The sequence below is a fragment of the Pocillopora verrucosa genome, chromosome 4 (genome assembly GCF_036669915.1).
Source record: "Pocillopora verrucosa isolate sample1 chromosome 4, ASM3666991v2, whole genome shotgun sequence".
Taxonomy (NCBI): domain Eukaryota; kingdom Metazoa; phylum Cnidaria; class Anthozoa; order Scleractinia; family Pocilloporidae; genus Pocillopora; species Pocillopora verrucosa.
Genome location: NC_089315.1, coordinates 16626482 through 16646002, shown reverse-complemented (window position 1 = coordinate 16646002; position 19521 = coordinate 16626482). Strand labels below are relative to the sequence as shown.

Genomic DNA, 19521 nt, shown 5'->3' with positions numbered 1-19521 from the left:
GAAAGAGGTCTTGATACTGGAATGTTGCTCATGAGTCAAATATGGTTCCTTTTAACCCCAGCATTATCTAAGTACATTGCTAATTATGACCTTATTGAATTATACTTCTTCTTCTTATGCCACTCCTTTTACAAAATATTTACACTTCTAATAAAATTTGTTTGACTTTTTCCAAAAGTAGTCATCTTCATTTTCTTTGTGAACTTAGCACTTTTTATCGTTGCATTTCATTGCACTTCCATTCAAAACTGCCATGAGACCTGCATAAGCTGGTGTCATATTCTCAGCAGTGCCTAAATGCAGCATTTTTGCTGCATTTAATGTCTGCAGCCTCCTTCGTCTGGTGCTATGGCCAGGGCCAGAGATCTTCCCATCATCTTCCAAAATTTGAGGAAGACAAATCTTGACCATGTAAATCTTCAGTTTCATTTCAATGCATAACTTCACAGCCAGAATAAATCATAAATTATTCTATTGATAAACTGTTTGAATGGAATAAAAAAGCATTCTCCAATAGAAAAAAAGGATTATTAATCAGACATACATGACATACTGCTAATAAAAATTTTGCAATACATTATAGGGCAGTTGAAAAACTACTTTTGGCTTGGCTTATTTGTGACCGCAAAATGGAGAAAAAGAGCTCTTTTGTGTACAAACAAGGATATAAGAAATAGGTGCTCAATTTACTACTTAACTTTGGAACTTACAATCAGGAGATGGGTTAAACAAGCTTATCTTACCATTTAAACAAAATCAAGTACATAGGTAAAAAAACAATGCGATCGTCATGTTTCTATATACTGTTTTCAACTTTGACTCTATTTTCAGTTAATTTTTGGTCTACTGAGCACTGTCGGCCAACTGTTGGTAATGTGTCAGTAACCTGTCAGCTGACAGTTGACCAACAGGTTACCGACAGCCGAAAATGGGAGCCATTGTTCACTATTACCCAACTTCCACACTTTCACTAATTTTGTCAGTGCCCTCTTGAAGAGATGCAATATTGTTCTTCTTTCTCTTTTGTGTCACCTTTCTTTCTTTTTCTGGTTCTGAGGGCATAGTAAGAAAAGGTAAAGGAGAAGGTCATGTTTTTTTAATTTTGCAATTCACAGGCAAGGTGACATGCATATGAGTCTGGTAAAATATAACTTTATTGGGGATTCCTTGTTATTTTATTTTCAAGTTTGCTATCCTAAGAAGAGCTGGAACAAGTTCTTAGGTTTACAGCTTCATCATCAATTTTTTTCTTGGTGCAATTGACCATCATGTTGGAAAGTGAATGGCAACTCACAAGGGTCATTTATGACATGCTATTTTTACGTTGTCATTCCTCTTTGGACTATTTGCATAGAATATTTCTGTTCCACCCAAAAGAAGACCAAAGACCCAATACAGAGGAAGAACCCAATTTTATTTAATAACACAATTTGATCTAAAATACAAAGAACCCATTTTGGAGCCTGGTCTTACAAGTATTCAAAACAAACAAAATTAACTGTACTAACCTGGATATCACACTTTATTTTCACACTTTCACACTTTATTTTTCTTTTTCTTACAAAATAATTTAGATTATGTTGACCCGCAGATAGCAAATTTGCTATTCGAGGCAGGTCAATCATCAACAAACATTATTTACAATATATAAAGAAAATTAAAAACTAAATAGTTAGATATTGTTAAATTATAAAGAGAAGCATAACTGGTAAATAAATCAATAGTTGTTCAATAAAGTATAGAAGCAAATAAATTAGTACTGAAAGCAATCGGATCAATTTGTTTTAATTATGCAGTCCTTAAGTTTAGAGGAGATCTTTTCAACATCAAGATAAGAATCTTCTCTTTTTTTTTTTTTTGCTGCCTCGAGGGGACGCGATGAGAAACACTTCTGCCCCCATCTCCTGGAATAATTTTACACACAGGGCGCTTGTTTCAGCTGCGGTTTCACTGCTTTTCTCTGGCAGGCCAATTATTTTTACATTAAATTGGTAGCTATATTCCTCAACCTCGTCAATGGCGTTGCCAACACGTGTGACTTCAGCGCTAAGCTTATTAAGACGACGGCTTAATGCCTTGAGTTGATCAACGACACCAGAATTAGACACTGAGAGGTCATCGTATTCGTCGCTCAGATATTGTAGACTACGAGACACGGTTTCATCATTTGAAGCATTATTAATGCTATTACCAGACGTAGCAGCTGCTTCAGCACCAAAGGTTATGGCCGAGTCGACCCGAACCTTCTCTTTCAGCTGTGTTATTTCCTTCGAAAGGGCGTTGACCTTATCCTTTAAATCTTGATTTTGTTGCTTTAGTGAAGTAACTGACTCTTTTGGCATTATTTCAGTTAAAATTAATAACAAAAAGACAGATAGAAGCGGGAGCTCAAAATGAAACGTCCTCAGAGGAGAATTGAGAGAAGTCGCGTTTTTTAATTGTTTTCTTGACAGGTTTGTCTCGCTTAGATTTCAAAATACAAAATTGAGAAAAATGATCAGAGACATCGGTAATAATGTTTCCACTTATTAGAACTTGATCAGGATTATTAACGAAAATATTATCAATAAGAGAGGCTGAGTTATTACGTACGCGTGTTTGTTTGTCAATAGTTGGAACAAGATAAAAACTCTGTAGGGCCAGTAGGAAATCCTGACTATATGAAGATGATTCCGTCTTTAAAAGACATAGGTTAAAGTCACCCATTAAATAAAGTGTTTTCCCAGTGGAAGCCAGCTTTTCGATTGTATCATTAAAATATTCAATGAATTGATCTGGGGAGTTGTTGACGATAAATTATGCCACATATGACATTTTTTTGTTTCTCATGGGAAATTTCCATCCACAATGCTTGAAACGCCTCGCAAGAGACCCTTTCAAGCACTGTGTAATTAAGGTCTTCATTGATAAAAAGCGCGACGCCTCCTGACGCCAATGGTGTGGCTACGTATTCAAAAGTGTAACCTGGAATTTCAAAGCTAATATTACCAGTCGTTTTAGTTATTTTCGTTTCTGTAAGTCCAATAATATCAAACTGAAAATCCATTTCTGATAAGTAGTTGGTTTGGAGTTTTTCGAGATTGTGATTTGAACTGATGATATTGTTATGAAAAATCGAAAAGCTCGTTTCCATCACGTCTCTTATTTGGGTATTTAGGTTTTTATTAAAATTATACGGAGAATAATAACGGCTGTAGATTTGTTGATTGAATAAGTTATTGTTGGTATTTAAACTGTCATCAAGATTTGAGTTTAGTCTGAAAAGATCAAGATCATGCAAACCATTTAGGTTTTCGAGTTGTCTCTTAGTTGGTAGCTGATTTTGGATCAGAGAGTTGTTAAATTGCCCGTGGTAGAGAGTTAAGTTGCCAGTGAAGTTATAATATGGAAGTTCTTTAAGAAAGAGTTTTCTATTTCGGTACTGTTCTTTGTATCTTCTGGTTCGCTTTTGCATCTAAAGCGCGTTTGAAATCATATCATAGGTGAGATATTAAAAACAAACAATAATATTGTCACTGCGTTACTTATCTCTATCCTTGGGTAAATGCGTTTAGGTCCTCCATATTTGCAAATTTGCGGATCGGTGAATTATCTGATTTCCTGAGAAATACGGAACCATTTTTCGCCCAGCAGAATTTGAAGCTGTTGGCTTCTTTGAACTTCTTTGCCTCATACAGAAGGGTTTGTAGACGAAAATCCTAGTTGCTGTGCTGTTATGTTCCTTATTGTCTTCCTAGACGCCATGATTTTTTCCTTTACCATCCTTCTAACAAATTTACAAACTACTGCGTCTGGTCGAATCGAGGGATTCCTTGATGGAACTCGGTGGGCAATGTCAATGTCATTTATCGAAACATCTTTCACTCCCATCTGATGAAATAGTTGAAGACACAGGTTAGCTGTCTGCTCGGTCGTCTCTTTCGCTGCCAGCAACGGTAGACCGATAACTTTGATGTTAAATTGGTAGCTGTACATTTCGAAGCCATCAATTGACTGCTTCTATCGCAAGCATCTGAAATTACATTTAGCCTTGAACTTAAACGCTTCAGTTCTTTCGATGCGTACTTTTTAAACGCTTCAAAATCATCGCATTGAGCTGAAACAAACTCAACTGATCGTTCTTTGCCCACAGTGTCACTGCCATGTTCGATGCCAGCATCATGATTAATTTCTTCACGTCGATGTCCAATTTTCTCAGTCAATTTATCCAGTTGCTTCTTGAGATCTTCAATTTCATTCCTTAACTGCTGATTTTCTTTTTTTAGTTGGTTTTCTTTACCAGTCATAATTAGGGAAACTTAATAGAATAAAATAACACAGAGCGAGAAATATGCGTCCGCTCAGCTCAGCGTCCGCTCTTTTTCTCTTTTTCTGGTTCTGAGGGCATAGTAACATAGATATCAACTGAAAACTTACTTCTTGACTGCCTTCAAACTTGTGGCACATAACTGGTTAGCAATATTGCAATATCTGGTCAGCTCAGTTGAAACTGAACTGAACAACTAGATTATGCGACTTAAACTAAAAGTTTTAAGCTACAAACATTTCAATAATTATTGCGATATATGAATTCAAACAGAGTGCATGCAGAACACCAAACATAAACAGCTTGGGCATTAAATTTAACAATTAATTATACTAAAATGAATGTTTAATGAAACAATTCCCTCTTCTGTAAAGGGAATGTTCTACTTACCAGGAATGGTGGCATTGAGGGATCCCTCTTTTGTTTGAAAAAAGTATCAATGAAAACTTCTGTAAAGGGAATTTTCTTCTTACCAGGAATGGTGGCAACAAAGGATTCTTTAGTATTAATGCTTCCATGGAAAGATACCTGCAATCAGCCAGAGTTTTGACTGTTTACCACAACCTCTACATATATGATTTATGGAAAAAAAATAACAAAGCAAAGTTCCTTGTGTTATTTTTCTCACCTCATCATCTTTTTCAAACATCTCAGTTGCTTCATCTTGTTTCTGTGAAATGACATAGACATGAACCAGTTGTTCCAGTTTAATTGTTACTACATGGTTCTTTCAAGATCCTTTTTACATGTTACTTACCCTAGTTATCAAGCACAGTTTTTCTGATTGAATGAGAATGTTGCTGTGTAGGTTTGCATCAGGAAAAAAAACACAGATACAACTTGATGGAATGAAAAATACTCTTGGGAAGTCTCCTGACCCAACCAGCCATACACCTCTTGAAAATAATTTCATGAAAAAGAATGTAAGCCTGTTGATGCTTGATTATTAAAGGCCTTTTGTGAAAGTTGTTTAGAGTGCAGGCATTTTTTATATATGTAAGCCTTGTCCCTAACTCTTGTGCTTCTTGAGTGGTTAAATGAATATTTATAAATTTACTTAGCCACTTATAAATGTTGATCATATCATTCTTCATTCTTCATTCTCCTTTTTTTCCCCTTCAAATATCCATTATCCGTAGTTGAATATCATGAGTGGAGCTAACTCTAAGAATTATGTTGATCAGATTTGATACATCTATATCAAATTTGTCATTATGCTTTCAGATATTTTGGAGATTTTTTTGGCATGTGACTAATCTGTGCATCCAAAACACTAAAAATAATTTGAAAAATTAAATATTCTCCAATGGTTTACTCACCAATCCTTAGTGGAGGTGGAAGTTAAAAGTAACTGGGTGTTCCAGTTGATCCTCATATACATCTTTCAGGGAGTCTCCAAGGTGTAACAAAATGTGTGATGCTGATTGGTGAAATAGTCGATTGATTTGATGAAATGTTCAAGAAAGTTCCTTGGTATGCATGTTACCATGACTAAGCAGTCTGGAGTTCTCTAGAAGCTTACACTTACAACAACAACTACTCATAACATTACAAATGTTAGTAGTGCTCTGATATCTCTGGAGTCTTAATGGTCTTATTAGAGTGAGAGTGTCTGGACATGAACATTGTCAACATTGGTTTTGCCCATAAATGTTAACTGTGTGGTTGTAAACTTTTAAAATTCTTTTAAATCCAATTATCACGACCCATGTATATATTATTTACTGGTATATATCTTAATCAAGAATATTACTACCTTGCCTTCCAGATTGGCTCTTAGCATTGTCAATCCACAAGTAATTGTGCCAAGCACTCTAACAGCCCATTCAAGGTGAAACCAAAGGAAAAAAAGAAGTATTTCAATTAAGCCTTGGTTTCTTAACAGTTAAATTTGCTTCAAAACATTATATGAAGCATCACAGTCTTCATCAGTTGAAGAGTTTTAAGGTAAATCTTTCGAGGTTTTAAAGCACTTAAGAACATAAAGATTTTAGCGAAGCAATTTACCTTGCCATCTGTTCCTCATTGTTATAAGGGTAAAATAGGGCCACGACCAAAACTTTCTTTGCTCTTGCAGCTTGATGGTAAATCTGCATTTGCAAACCAACATTCAAGAAGGAACAATGTATTGATAAATACAATAATATAATTTTTTACGTGTATCAAAAACTAAATTTTAAAGAAGCAAGTGATATGATAACAATAATTGTGGGTGGCTGACCAGCGAAATATGAAGGGTCATCAACACCTACCTCCTCAAAGCCCACTTTCACAAATAGGGGCTGGACATCTCTTTGGCTTGTCTTTGACCAAGATGAAAATTTTTTTTGTGGTCGTGCCTCACTTTTTTTTTAAACTGACTTTGTGGGGGGGTATGCCTTTTAACACCCTCTCCATCCTCCTCCTACTACTCATGGGCTTGTAAATATAGTAAATAAAAAGTCAATTGTAGTAATCATAAAATGTAAACTCTTAAGTTAAACAGCTACTTAATGGATTTTCTTTATACTTGTTTGCTTAGGGTTAAGATATGTATTTGCTGCACCAGCAACTCCCTGTTACAGTATAACATAACCAACAGAAAAACACTGCTCTGACGAACCAAACAACTTTACTAAACTACAGGTAATATTCTTACTTACAATATAATAACTTACAACATGATAAGCAAGGTCCTAAATATCTTACTTGAGCCCTCTACAAATCATATCTTAGCTTACCACTATACAAACTTGCGACTGTCTTCAAAGTTCCTAGTTCCTTGCACACTGGCTTACCACTACACCAACCTTCACTTTCTCCCAAGTTCCTTGCAAATCACAATCCCGAGAAAAGCCTCTTTGTGCTCCCAGACCATCTGGTTTGTTTTCTCTCCCAAGGGTATGTATTGACAAAAACAACCTACACAAGCGGCAACTACCAAATAACCATCTACACAATCTGGTGATGTATTTGCATGTAACAAGCATGATGCAATAATTGCATCACTCGACATAATGTTCTAGAACGTTCGCTAACTAAGCAGTAATCTGCCTCTTGGCTACTGATTAACAGAAATAATAACTCAACATGGGTTGCCTTAGTTATTAAGTCTGAGGAATAAGTTCTTTGAAATGAGTTATACACAATGTCTCAATCTTTGTAAAGGTTTCCTGGCTCTTCTAATAAACAAAGTTTCTTATTGGGTTGCACTAATGATCAGTCTCTCCCAAGCACCACTGGTGTGTGAAGCCTTAGGTGGTTGAAATATCCACCGGCATCCCTTCTGTAGCAGCCAGTCCTGGATCTGTTTCTGGTTCCAGTTGTCAATGGCTTCTCTGATCTCTCTTTTGGCCCCAACAAAATTGGTTGATCAGGTTCCAAGGAAGTAGCCAACTCCAGCTGAACTGATCTAGAGTTCAAACAGGTAAATATTGCACCCCAACTCTTGACTACTGCTCTCCCTCTCTTGATGTTTAATAGGCCGAAGTAGTCAACTCCAGTGTGGGTGAAGCATGGCTGGTAAGCTGTGGTGTGAAATGTTGGTGCGGCAGCCATCATCTGCTCCATTTTGGTTGCCCTCTGTTTCTTGCATGTAAGGCTGGACCGCATGACCTTTTGCACAGCTGATCTTTGTTTTGGTATCCAAAACTGCTGTCTCATTTGTCAGTATGCGTTCCTGATCAGCATGAGCTAGTTTCTGGTGGGCGTCTTCAATCAGCAATCGAGCCACATGATGTTTTGGAAGAATAATCATAGGGTACTTGTCTCCTTGCATACTGGGGGCTTCAGAAATGTGGCTACCAATTCTCATAACACCATCAATCAACATTGGCCGGAGTCTGACAATCCCACTTGTGTCTTTCACATTCCCTTGCTTCTCCAAATCACTAATCTCTTCTGTATACATTTCTCCTTGTATCAGCTTCACTATAGCAACTGTTGCCTTCTTCAAATCTTCTGTTGTTGGGTACTTGGCAATGCTCTAATGCCATTACGATGCATCAGGTAGGCTTGGAATTTCAACAGCCAGGCTATCTTTTGTTGTAGTACTGTCCAGGAAGAGTATGTCACAAGCAATTCATGCAACTTGTCTGAAGTTAGCAAGGTGAATATAGGCTTCTCATTCTTGACCTCTTAGTTGTCCTCCAACACCTCACCAACTTCAGCCAGTGGTTATTCTTCCTCATCCTTTAACAAAAAGGCTGGACCACTGAACCATCTCTGACTACTCAGTTGGTGTGCTGAAAGCCCATGAGATGCGTCATCAGCAGGGGTAAGAGCCCCTGGGCAGTGTTACCACTGGAAAGGATGAAATAGTATAGGATAGATAGGGTAGATAGTACACAATTATTTACAAAAACTTTACAATACTTGGAAATTACAAATGAATCCTAGAAAATAAATTGAAAACTGATTTTAAAGATAATATTAAAAAATTGCATATATCATTTCATATTGAAATATGTTAAAATATAAAGCATGAATGTAAGTGGGATAAAACTACAGCCTGGACTGTTTTAACATCGCATATATAAAAGTATTACTCGTTCTGTTCATGCAAAGCTTTGGCATATTTAGTTGTCATGGTCTGGTGGAAGGAGCGCCTTCAATTTATGGTTTGGATCACTGACAATGTTATCAAAAAGCCTTGCTACATAGTATGTAATAATGCTCCAAAATGGGTGTTAACCCCACCTCTATTGCTGAGTTGCACTTTCCTGAGGTTATTATTGATATTGCTATTTTCTCGAGCTGTACTAGCTCTCTCTTTAAGTACTGAGGGAGACCGTTAAAAAAGACAGGTGTTAGATTGTTTGCTATTGTAAGGCCTAGTAGCTTTGTACTAGTGACTAACTCTACCTCCTTTCCTTCTATGATGACGGGATCAAAGACTCTTTGCTCTTTAGCAAAGGAGATCCTAAGTTCTTTGCACTTATCAGCATTTAGTTGGACCCTGTTCTCATGAGACCACTCAATTACGCTGTCAGCTATTGCTTGCACATGAATTTCTCTGCCCTTTACTACTACCTCAGACACCGTGGTGTCATCCACATATTTCCATTGCTGTGCATTCGTATCGAGGTTGTTAATCATTAGGACGAACAAACACAGGCCTAGTTTGGTACCCTGTGGTACGCTGGCAGGGACTGGGCCCCATTCAGAAAAACAATCTGATGTAAATTTAATCCGCTGGGATCTGTCCAATAAAAAAATCTATAATCCAGTTGATAATACTGGCTAGTAATTTACACCGGTTATGCAACTTTCTAATGAGTATACTATGATCTATCAAATCAAACGCTTTATGGTAGTCTAATAATGAAGTTCTTACAGTCTCCATTTCCATCCATACCCAAGGACCAGCTGTGCAGCATACTAATTAGGGCCATTGTAGTTGAGGAATTTGGAATGGCTCTGTACTGGTTGTCATCAAGGATATTCATGACTACAAGTTTCACGAAACCATCCACGTCAAACTCTTCCGCCACTTTAGAAGTACAGGGGGTCAGGGATATTGGTCTCAATTCCTTTTGGATGTCGACCACTGGTTTCTTTTTGGGAAGGGTAGTCACATCAGCCATTTTCCAGAAGGTAGGAAGACGCTGTTCAGTGTAGGAGGCAGTCAGGATTTCCATGATGGGATAGGCCACGAGGTCAGCAGTCAGCTGGATGTTCTGTCTGGTTCGCAGGCCTTCCTTGGATTAAGGACATCCAGTGTTCTTTGCATGGGCTGTTCACTCACCCTTAAGATCTCAGGTGAGTCTGACTCGAGAGGAACCTGTTCAAGAGGAGCTGGTAGTTTATACTCCTCGAGTGGTTTGAGGAGAGCAGCATTGATGGTATTTGCTTGCTCTTTGAAAGGCAATACTGAGAATCCTTTGATGTTAATCTGGCTGTTGTTTCATCCCACCATCTTTTCTGGTTTTCTCCTTTTAGGTGCTGGATCTTTGACTCATAGTATTTCCCTCTGCAGATTTTTCTCTGTCAGTTGACATGGTTACGAAAGTATTTAAATTGAGGTGAGTCAGGGCCATATGCACAGAACACCTTTTGTCTCTTCATAATAAGAGATTTCAAACTCTTGAATTTGGCCGTGCAGATCTTGACTGGTTTGGCAGGCATGATGGTATCAAGGCCTAAATGTATGACATCTTTGAAGACTTGCCATTTCTCTTCACAGCTCACCAGAGGAGTGAACAACAGAGGCCAGTTTATATGCGTCAGATATCTACCCAATGCCGCCTTGATGCTTGTTCTGAAGTCATGCCTCATGGAAATTTTTTTGTTGTTGATGTTGCGCTTTTCTGGTTCGGTGGAGATGTGTCTCTTATCTCAGCAACCCAGTTGGCAACGTAGGTCTTCAATCTATGAGAGTCATTATTGATGTACTGCAGTGTGATGCAGAAGAATGAGGAAGAAATGTCCAAATCAGTCTCCTTTAATATTAAACCATGAGCACGTACTGTAATTATGGCTGCCTGTAATTCAAGTCTTGGCATGGAGGCTTACTGAAGGGGGGCTGTACAACTCTTAACCATGATGAAGGAACATTGCACAGTTCCGTCCTCTGCTTGCTTTCTCAATTAAGAGACAGTTCCATGACCAATTTCAGATGCATCACTGAAGTGGTGTAGCTGAAACAATGCATTGGTGAGAAAGCTGCCATGAAAATAACGGCAAGGGATTTTAATGTGGTTAAGTAGCACCAATTCTTCTTTCCATTTCTTCCAGTCTTTCATCATTCTCCCAATAACCTTTCATCCCAATGTAACTTAAACTGCTAAGTCTTCTGCATGACTCTTTTAGTTGGTAGCAGCACTGGCCCAATCATCTCTAGTGGATCAAACGTGGAGCTTATTGTCGATAAACATCCTCTTCTTGTGTTGTTATTCATCTGCTTTGACTACAGGGCTACTTTAACTCCAAACGTGTCTGTTTTGGTGTCCCACTGCAACCTTAGTGCTCTCTCAATTGGAACCTTATCCAAATCAAGACTCTTGACAGTTCTTTCTTCTGCTGTAATGGCAGACAATACCTCTTTCACGTTGGAAACAAATTTTGTCAGGTGAAGGTTCCCTTTCCGCAACAACTGTATTAGCTGTAGTGATGCCCTGATTGCTCATTCTGTAGTTGGAACTGAAAATAAGCAATCATCCACGTATAAATATTTGGACACAACTAAGCACATGTCATTTCCGAACTCAGGTCTATGGTCAGTGGCTGTCCTCTTCAGAGCCCAAGCAGTAACACAGGGAGAATCTGCACGTACAAACAAATGCACAGTCATCTTGTGATCACTTGCCAGCTCTTCAATACTTTCACTCCACCATAGGCATTTGTCCTCCTTTGCACAAGCTACTCTCAAACAGCACTCCAATGAGTGAGTTATTCAGCTGGGAACCTTGTAACAGTTCCTTGTTAAGTGAGGTTCCACCATGTTCTGCATCTACATCATACATCACTTGGACCAAGCCTTTTTCGGATTGACTACACCATGGTGGGGAAAATACCATGTACGTTCACAGGCAGAAGCTCATTCATCTTTAGATAACTTTACAGTGTATCCCTTGGCAATGTTGTCATCTATCATTGCTTTGTATTGTGCAGCAAACTCTGGGTCACGCTCAAACCATTTCTTAAATTGTTTCAATCTCTTCTCTGCTACGGACCAGTTGTTTGGCAGCTGGGAGCTATTGGTTTGCCACAAACATTCGCCGCTTTACTGGTTATGAATAATAAATGATGTCCAGGCATTCTGTGTGATGTAGCTAGCACAAATCTGTCATGATTCCTTTTGCCATAGCCTGTCAGGTAGGACTGTGGTAATGTGAGGTTCTTTCCTCTGTGAAAGTTAGCATTGTTGACAGAACTGGCATGACTTGACCTTTGCCTTAATCTCTTTGGAAATACCCTGTCACCACACAGACAGGTTAGCATGTTCACTGCACTTTGTTACGGGTTGTTGGCTAGTGTGAATGCGTTTCAGTATTTCTGCTGTCATGACAACAGTTATCACTAGGCGATCATCATACGTTAACAGGCCACTGCTTATTGACAAATGTCCACATGGAGTGGAACTTCTTGCACATGTGTTGGCCACCCTTGTGATGTAACTGCAACCACCTTTTGGAGCTGGGCATCCTTTGCACCAGCCTCTTTAATCCACTCCAGTTGGTTATCGGTGGCTAGCCTTGAAGATTCAACTAAGTCTATGAATGCTTGAACATCTTCCACTGTATCAGGTTCCTTGAGACTTGAGATGGCTTCTTGACAGAGTATCGGCCACTACCATCTGCTTGCTAGGTATGTGTTCTGCAAGAGAAATATTGCCCATAGAATTTCATCAGATTACAAAAAACTAAGGGCAGGGGAAGAAAAGGGTTGGATAATTGGGTCCGAAAGTTTCATGTTATGGAGGGTCAAACAAAACCTGTTCATGAACTCCACTAAGAAATTGAAAACATAAAAAATGAGCTTCAAGATTGAAAAAAGGCCTATGAGAATTTAGAGGTGGAGAAGGAAAGAATCTATAAGGAAAGGGTGCTGGCAAAGAACCAAAGGAAAAATGAGAGCTGAGTTTTGCAGAAAACAAACAGAGAGTCCAGTCATTGGAAAATTCAGTGGGAATTAGTTTATACCAGGGAAAACCTCTTTCAACTGTGAAAAATAAGTTCAGGACCTTAAGAAAACTTTATTTCACAAGCTGAAGCTGCTCTTTCTTTGGTTCTGCTCTTCCTTTGATGTTGAACTACTAGGTTTAACCGTTAAAGAATCAGACAGTGATGTGGTTCACAACATCACAAGTAAACCTAACTCTCAAGATTCAGCCACTCAAGCAGAAGGAGAAGGAAGTATAGCACCTTGATTTCTCTTTTTGTCAGTCTAAATGGCAAAAAAGAAAGGTATGAGAAAGCCAGAGTTACCCCATGCATGCAGATCACGGTTACACTCATCCCCAAGTTCTTTGAGCCCCGCAACTCAGTCAAAATATTTACAGGGCAAGGGGTTAAAAAGAACAATGATGTAGGGCGTGTAATAACTCTGAGAAAGTCCAACGAGTGGGATTTCGCAGGAGATATTCTACAACAAGAGCAACATCAGTGGGAACTTAAAGAACACTAGTGGGAAGTATGTAGCACAAGGAGAGCTACAGGGATGTTGAAAGTAAAGAAAACCGAAAAAAGGCTCAAGTAAATCTCAGCCAAGATCCTCTCCAGTAAACTATCAAAGCCCAAAATGAACATCTCCCCGAGTCCACTTCCACTGACACTAGCTGTTCTCATATGACAGTAAAGCAATAAATAATATGGTGTTATAGTGAGACCTGTATCTAACAATGACTGGGGACTAGGTGAATTTGTTTGGGAAATTGAGGGTTCACCTTATCACCGTATTTATTCCGTTACACACTGCGGCATTTATTAAATTATTCTTCCTTTGAGTGCCGCCTTTATTCGAGGGCGCAGTTTATTTAAAATCCAATTTGTTTTTGGCAAAGAATAGTATGTTAACTGAATATTTGATTTAAAAAAAAAAAACCATGTTTCGTAAATTGTTCTCATGTTTCGATTTTCAAATGTACTGATCTTAAAACATTGTTACAATGAAGAAACATAAATTTTGTAGGCTTGCACAAACTCGATTATATGTTGCTGCATTTGCTTTTTGATGATGCGGTGTTTATTCGAGGGCGGCGTTTATTATGATAATCATTTCTGCTCGAAACTGCGGCGTTTATTCGAGGACGGTTTTTAATCGAATAAATATGGTAATCACTTTATTTATTGCACGGGCGATCACGGAACTGTTCTGGCGATAATAAAATTTGCCAAAACTCTAAACAGTATTTTTGACTGTTGCAGATTGAACCCTTATGGCGTTGCTCCGCTTTTTAACAAACATAGGTTTCTTTTCTAATTAAAGTTTTATCAAATTCTTTCAAAGTGCTTTAGAGATATTTACTAGAATGCTGTTGTGATCACTCGTGCGAAACGTCGCTTCAAACTTTTAAATTTGAAAATCAAACATGCAGGGTTTGAGGTTTACGCTAAGATGCAACCGACCGATGTTCCGAAATACAAAAAACTAAAACTTACTTCACTCCAGTGTTAAACTCAGTGAGGAAATTATACAGGCAGTTTGCCACCTCCACTGACCCATGTTTGGCTGTCGTCTCGTCCCACATAAACATATAGCCCTGGTTGGACACGCAATCGTGGATACCAAAGTTGTAGGTCCACAGCTGCCTCTTATAAAACATATCGTTATGCTGTAAGTTTGGGGTCTCCAGATTTTGTTGAAAATCATAAGTTATCATGTCTACGGCATCTTTACTGCAGTGTTTTACTCCTGAAGAGCCAACTGGACGGGGCTTTCCAACCCAGCTCCTCACCGCGCGTGCCTTGTCGTCTTTACGCATTGTAAATGCAGATTCGGCAAGTTTGTGATGTTCCTCGAGTTCTTTTTCAAGTTTTTCTTTTTCCGCGCCCTCGGATGATCGCACTTTAAGGGCCAGTTTATCGCAGGTGGCGCAAGTGTCGGTGCGAGGTAGTGCGAAGCCCAGGTTGAATTCTCCATTGAAGATGTCCCTGTATGGGTGTAGTAGGATGTGGGCTTTCAGTTTCAGTGGAATTGGTGTTGTGTTTTCCTGCTGACATCTAAGGAAATAATATCACAGCGCCAAAAGTAATGCGTTTAGTGCGTTTAGTAGAGATGTACAAACTACCGCGAACTGATGTCTTTAATACCTGTCGACATTGTCCTTTATTATAAAAAGTTTACGCTTAAGTTTTCAAATTTGCCATTGGCAGTCCTTGTGAACTTTTTGTATTTTACAATTTCCTTTTTTTTTTCCTCGGTGTATTTCCTCGTTTTTCTGGCGTTTTTTACGTTGAAAGGGTATTATTTATTTTTTATTACCTAAGACCTTAAAACTCATTTAACTGTTGGTTTGTTTTGAGCTATTACAGTTACCTTATAATTTCGCATTCCCTTTCGAGAACAGCTGGCTCGTTCATCTCTAAGTAATCGTAGTACATTCTCTGTACTGACCATCCTTGTTCCAGATACTCTCTGTCAGAGTTGTCTTTGCGGGAATAATGGGATATTTGTCGAGGAAAGGAACTGATGTGGGCTCTGACCTATACAAAAGAACATACGTTAGAATCAATCCTGCGACATACATACAAACCCCAACCCCTTCCCTGTTTTCTCAGACTCCCTTACACATTCCAAATTACATGAACAAACTCACATGAAAAGCTACGTGACCAGCAAAGGGTGCAGTGAATACACATCAACTTGACAAAATTATAATTATAACTAAGTAAATAAAAGCAATTTCAAGCAAATTCATCTCTGTGGATTAGGCCCAGGGTAATTAGATGGGGGCCATTTATAATTTTGTGCATTCAACTTACTTATTGGTCATAGTCTTAGCAACTTTTGCATTTAAGCGGAACCCCTTACAGTCCCCAATGCCATTACAGTGAATTTCATTTTCAGTGACGTAATAATGTCTATGATTGAATAGATACTGGTTGGCGACTGAAATGGATTGATAGTTTCTCAATAGTCATTCTCTGATCTTCTTGAATTTGTCATTTACAATAGAATATGTTTTTTGGTGATTGGCTAAAACCAATCTAAAATTTTAAATGGATATTTAGCCCTTACTCCATCTCCCTTGCAGTCAATAACCCTATCCCAGTTTTCTGGTAAATTACATGGTTAAAATCATCCCTATCCAACAAAGTACACCCCTTCTCCCTTCCCTTTTTTTCCTTTACCATAAAACAAAAGACGAAAACAATCATCATCAAAGCCCAAAATAGCATTTGACCTAGATTTACCTTTCAATTTGAACAGGACTGATAATCTCAGGTTATCAACCTGTCATGTTAGCCTCTCTTTGTCAACAACTGGCTTGTCATAAGTTCTGTAATGAAAATAATGAAAATGGAAACATTGTAAGAGGGGCTGTCTATAAACAGGTAATACTGGAAGCATTGCAGAGGCAGAGGAAAAAAGAGAGCAGCAATTACTGAGTGTATTATTGGTGAAAAAAAAGTTAAGCATAAACCTTTCTATGTATAAGTTTATATGAGTGCATTTGTCTTGTTACTTCTGTATTTCAGCATGTCCAATTGTAGTGGTAATTTAAGTAGTTTGAAAAAATGATACAACAATAAATACCTAATAAGATTGGTAGTCAAGTTCTCTTCATCTTCCCAACTAGTATGAAACCTGCCATACCCTTTCCATTTCACCAAATATTGAACCTGAAGGTTTTAATTATAAAACTCTAGCATGTAAGAAAATTAATGACATGCATCGTAGACCAAGGCAAATTGTGAACTCACCGTTCATGAAATATGAATGATGAGATGAACAAATTTTGTGTATTTAAACAATTTTGTCCAGTTTTTACACTGGACAAATTCTGTTGGCAGTGTGTGTGAAGATTTGTCTGCTTTGGCCAAAATTTGTCAAGTTGCGATAAACCATATGTAGTTGCTAATTCACAATTTATTTCTAAGCTCCAAAACAATCGAGATCAGTTATATGATTTGAATATGTACAAGCTCTAGGGAATCTGCAATAAGGACATTGCCTTATGGGAGGCACAGGCCTCCCGACACTAGAACAAGAAATTCCTTTTTTTTTTTTTTTTTTTTGAATAAAAATGTTCAACAAAAGGTAACAACATGCTAAAGGGTAAGTTCTTAGTCAATCAAAAATGTTTGATCAAAAAATGTTCAGCAAAAGGTAACAACATGTTAAAGGGCAAGTTTAGTCAATCATTTTTGTCTCATAGACTCTCAGGTCACTGAGCTTCTCCAGAATCTGATTCTTCTAGCAAACAAATCTTGGTGATTGGCCTTCTGTATGTTGACCCTTTGGCCCTCTCTTCTGCACTCCTGACCAGTCTGTTGGGTCCAGAAAACACATTAATTACTAGTCCAACTGGCCACTGATGTTGTGGGACATTATCCTTGGCAATAAGGACTAACTCTTCAATGTATAAGTTCCTTTAAGCTTTCTGCCACTTCTGGCGTTCTTGTAATGAGGGAATAGGGACCTTACGATCCGACAACGGCGACGGCGACGGCAACGTGAGAAGTCTGGGTCGAGCGGTGCCACGTCGTGTTGGCGTTCCCGCCAAAATTGAGATTACGAATTTTACGAGTGAGAACATTGATGACGGTCATTGATGTTTATCGTGTTTAAGTCAACGAAAGTTTTTTAGAAAGCCATGCCAAAGTTCCGTGACACTATTCTCCTGGCTCATGCTTCCCGTTTGATTAACGCTGAATAATTCGTGCTTCTCTATGATTTACACAAGCCTAAAAATCCGGATTTACCGTACACTAACTGCGAGTGTTTCGATCTCGACAAGATGACCGATGATGAATGTAAAACTGAGTTTAGATTTTACAAGAATGACATTTACAACTTGGCAGAGGTGTTTACTTTACCGGATCGGATCGTTTGCTACAATGGTGTAAATGTCGACATGGTTGAGGCATTGTGCATTTTTCTTAAAAGATTTGCCTATCCCTGTAGATACGTAGACATGATACCCAGATTTGGAAGGCCAGAACCACAATTGTGTATGATCTCAAATGCTGTTATGAACAAGATGTATCAAACATGGAACCGACTTCTCACTGATTTGAACCAGGATTGGTTAAGACCCGATCATTTAGAGGAGTTTGCCGTTGCAGTTCACAACAGGGGAGCTGCTCTTGACAACTGTTGGGGGTTTGTTGACGGTACTGAGAGGCCCATATGCCGACCAGGACAAAACCAAAAGTGCTTATACAATGGTCACAAAAAAGTCCATACTATAAAGTTTCAATCTATAGCAGCACCCAGTGGCCTTGTTGCCAACCTGTTTGGGCCTGTCGAGGGAAAGAGACATGACAGTGGGATGTTAGCTAGATCTGGAGTGTTAAACCAATTGCAACGATTTTCAGTGGACACAAATGGGAACCCCCTATGTATTTATGGAGATCCGGCATATCCTCTTCGACTACATCTGCAAGGACCTTTTCGAGGGGCTGGACTAACTCCCATACAGTCTGCATGGAATGAATCTATGAGTGAAGTCAGAGTTTCTGTTGAATGGATTTTTGGTGAGATAATAAATTATTTGAAATTTCTGGACTTCAAAAAAAACTTGAAAATAAGTTTAAGTGCTGTTGGAAAAATGTATGTGACATGTGCCCTTCTTCACAATGCTCGTGTTTGTTGTTACGGATCCACCACATCACACTACTTTGATGTTTCTCCCCCAGAAATTGGGGATTATTTTCACTAAGTCTGCCAAACAGGTTTTACAGAAGTTACATAACGCTTTTCCTTTCGAAAATTGAACTGCTTTTTAATAAAAAAAAATTATGCAATCGAGAAAGGCTAACATATTGGAATTAAAGTGAAATAAATGCCACCAAAACAAACTATTAAATGAGAACAAATAATGGTGAGCATGTTTACAGAGAGTAATGCAATTCTATAGTTGGATAAGCCCTATTGCCTTGATAAAGGCTCAGCCCCAGTTTTGATACTGGCATAACATCAATTCGGCGACTTTCAAAGGTTGGCAAAATTAAGCAACATTTCCTTTACAACTATATATGTAAACAAGTAATTATTATTATAAATCTTTAATTTTTAACTTCCTTGAAAATGTTCAAGTTAATAAAAATGTGAACTCTTTGTGCATTTAAATGACCTCTTGCAGAGATTGACCAGCACACTTCCCAGCAAACTTTTTCATTAGTTCCATAAGTGCAAGGGTTTGTTGTTGGTGCTGTTGCATCATGTTTGCATTCATTTGCATAAACTGCTGCATTTGCTGCTGCTGAAGCTGCTGGGTATCTCTAGTTTGCTTGTTCATCATATCCAATTGCTGTTGTCTTCCTTCCTGCTCCTTTGCTTGCAGTGCTAACTCTTGCCTTTTTATCTCCAATTCATCACGTTTTAAAGTAGCTTCTACTTCTGCCCTATCCTTCAGGTAAGCCAGAGTGCTTGCACCACTAGCTCTACCCTTTTTCGGTCTTGCTCCTTGCTGTTCATCGGCATTCCTTTTGGCGCTATCTTTAAAAGTTTCCAATGATCTCTTCCGCATTTCCTCTGCTTTCTTTGCTTCTTCTTCCTGCTTTTGTTTTGTTTGATCTTTGATTTTGTCAGACTCATCAAAGAGTTCAATGGTTTCATCTAACAGTTGA

At 38.4% G+C, this 19521-nt stretch overlaps 1 protein-coding gene and 1 pseudogene across 1 annotated transcript; one reads left to right on the top strand and one right to left on the bottom strand.

Moving 5' to 3' along the window:
- Positions 1 to 14381: 14381 nt before the first annotated feature.
- Positions 14382 to 15327, bottom strand: LOC131796092 (uncharacterized). Its single transcript, XM_059113733.2, has 2 exons — positions 15263 to 15327; positions 14382 to 14946 (listed from the first exon to the last, which is right to left on the bottom strand). The coding sequence occupies exons 1-2, from the start codon at positions 15325 to 15327 to the stop codon at positions 14382 to 14384; spliced, it is 630 nt and encodes a 209-aa protein (XP_058969716.2).
- Positions 15328 to 17543: 2216 nt separating this feature from the next.
- LOC136280323 (uncharacterized) lies at positions 17544 to 18611 on the top strand (annotated as a pseudogene).
- Positions 18612 to 19521: the final 910 nt, after the last annotated feature.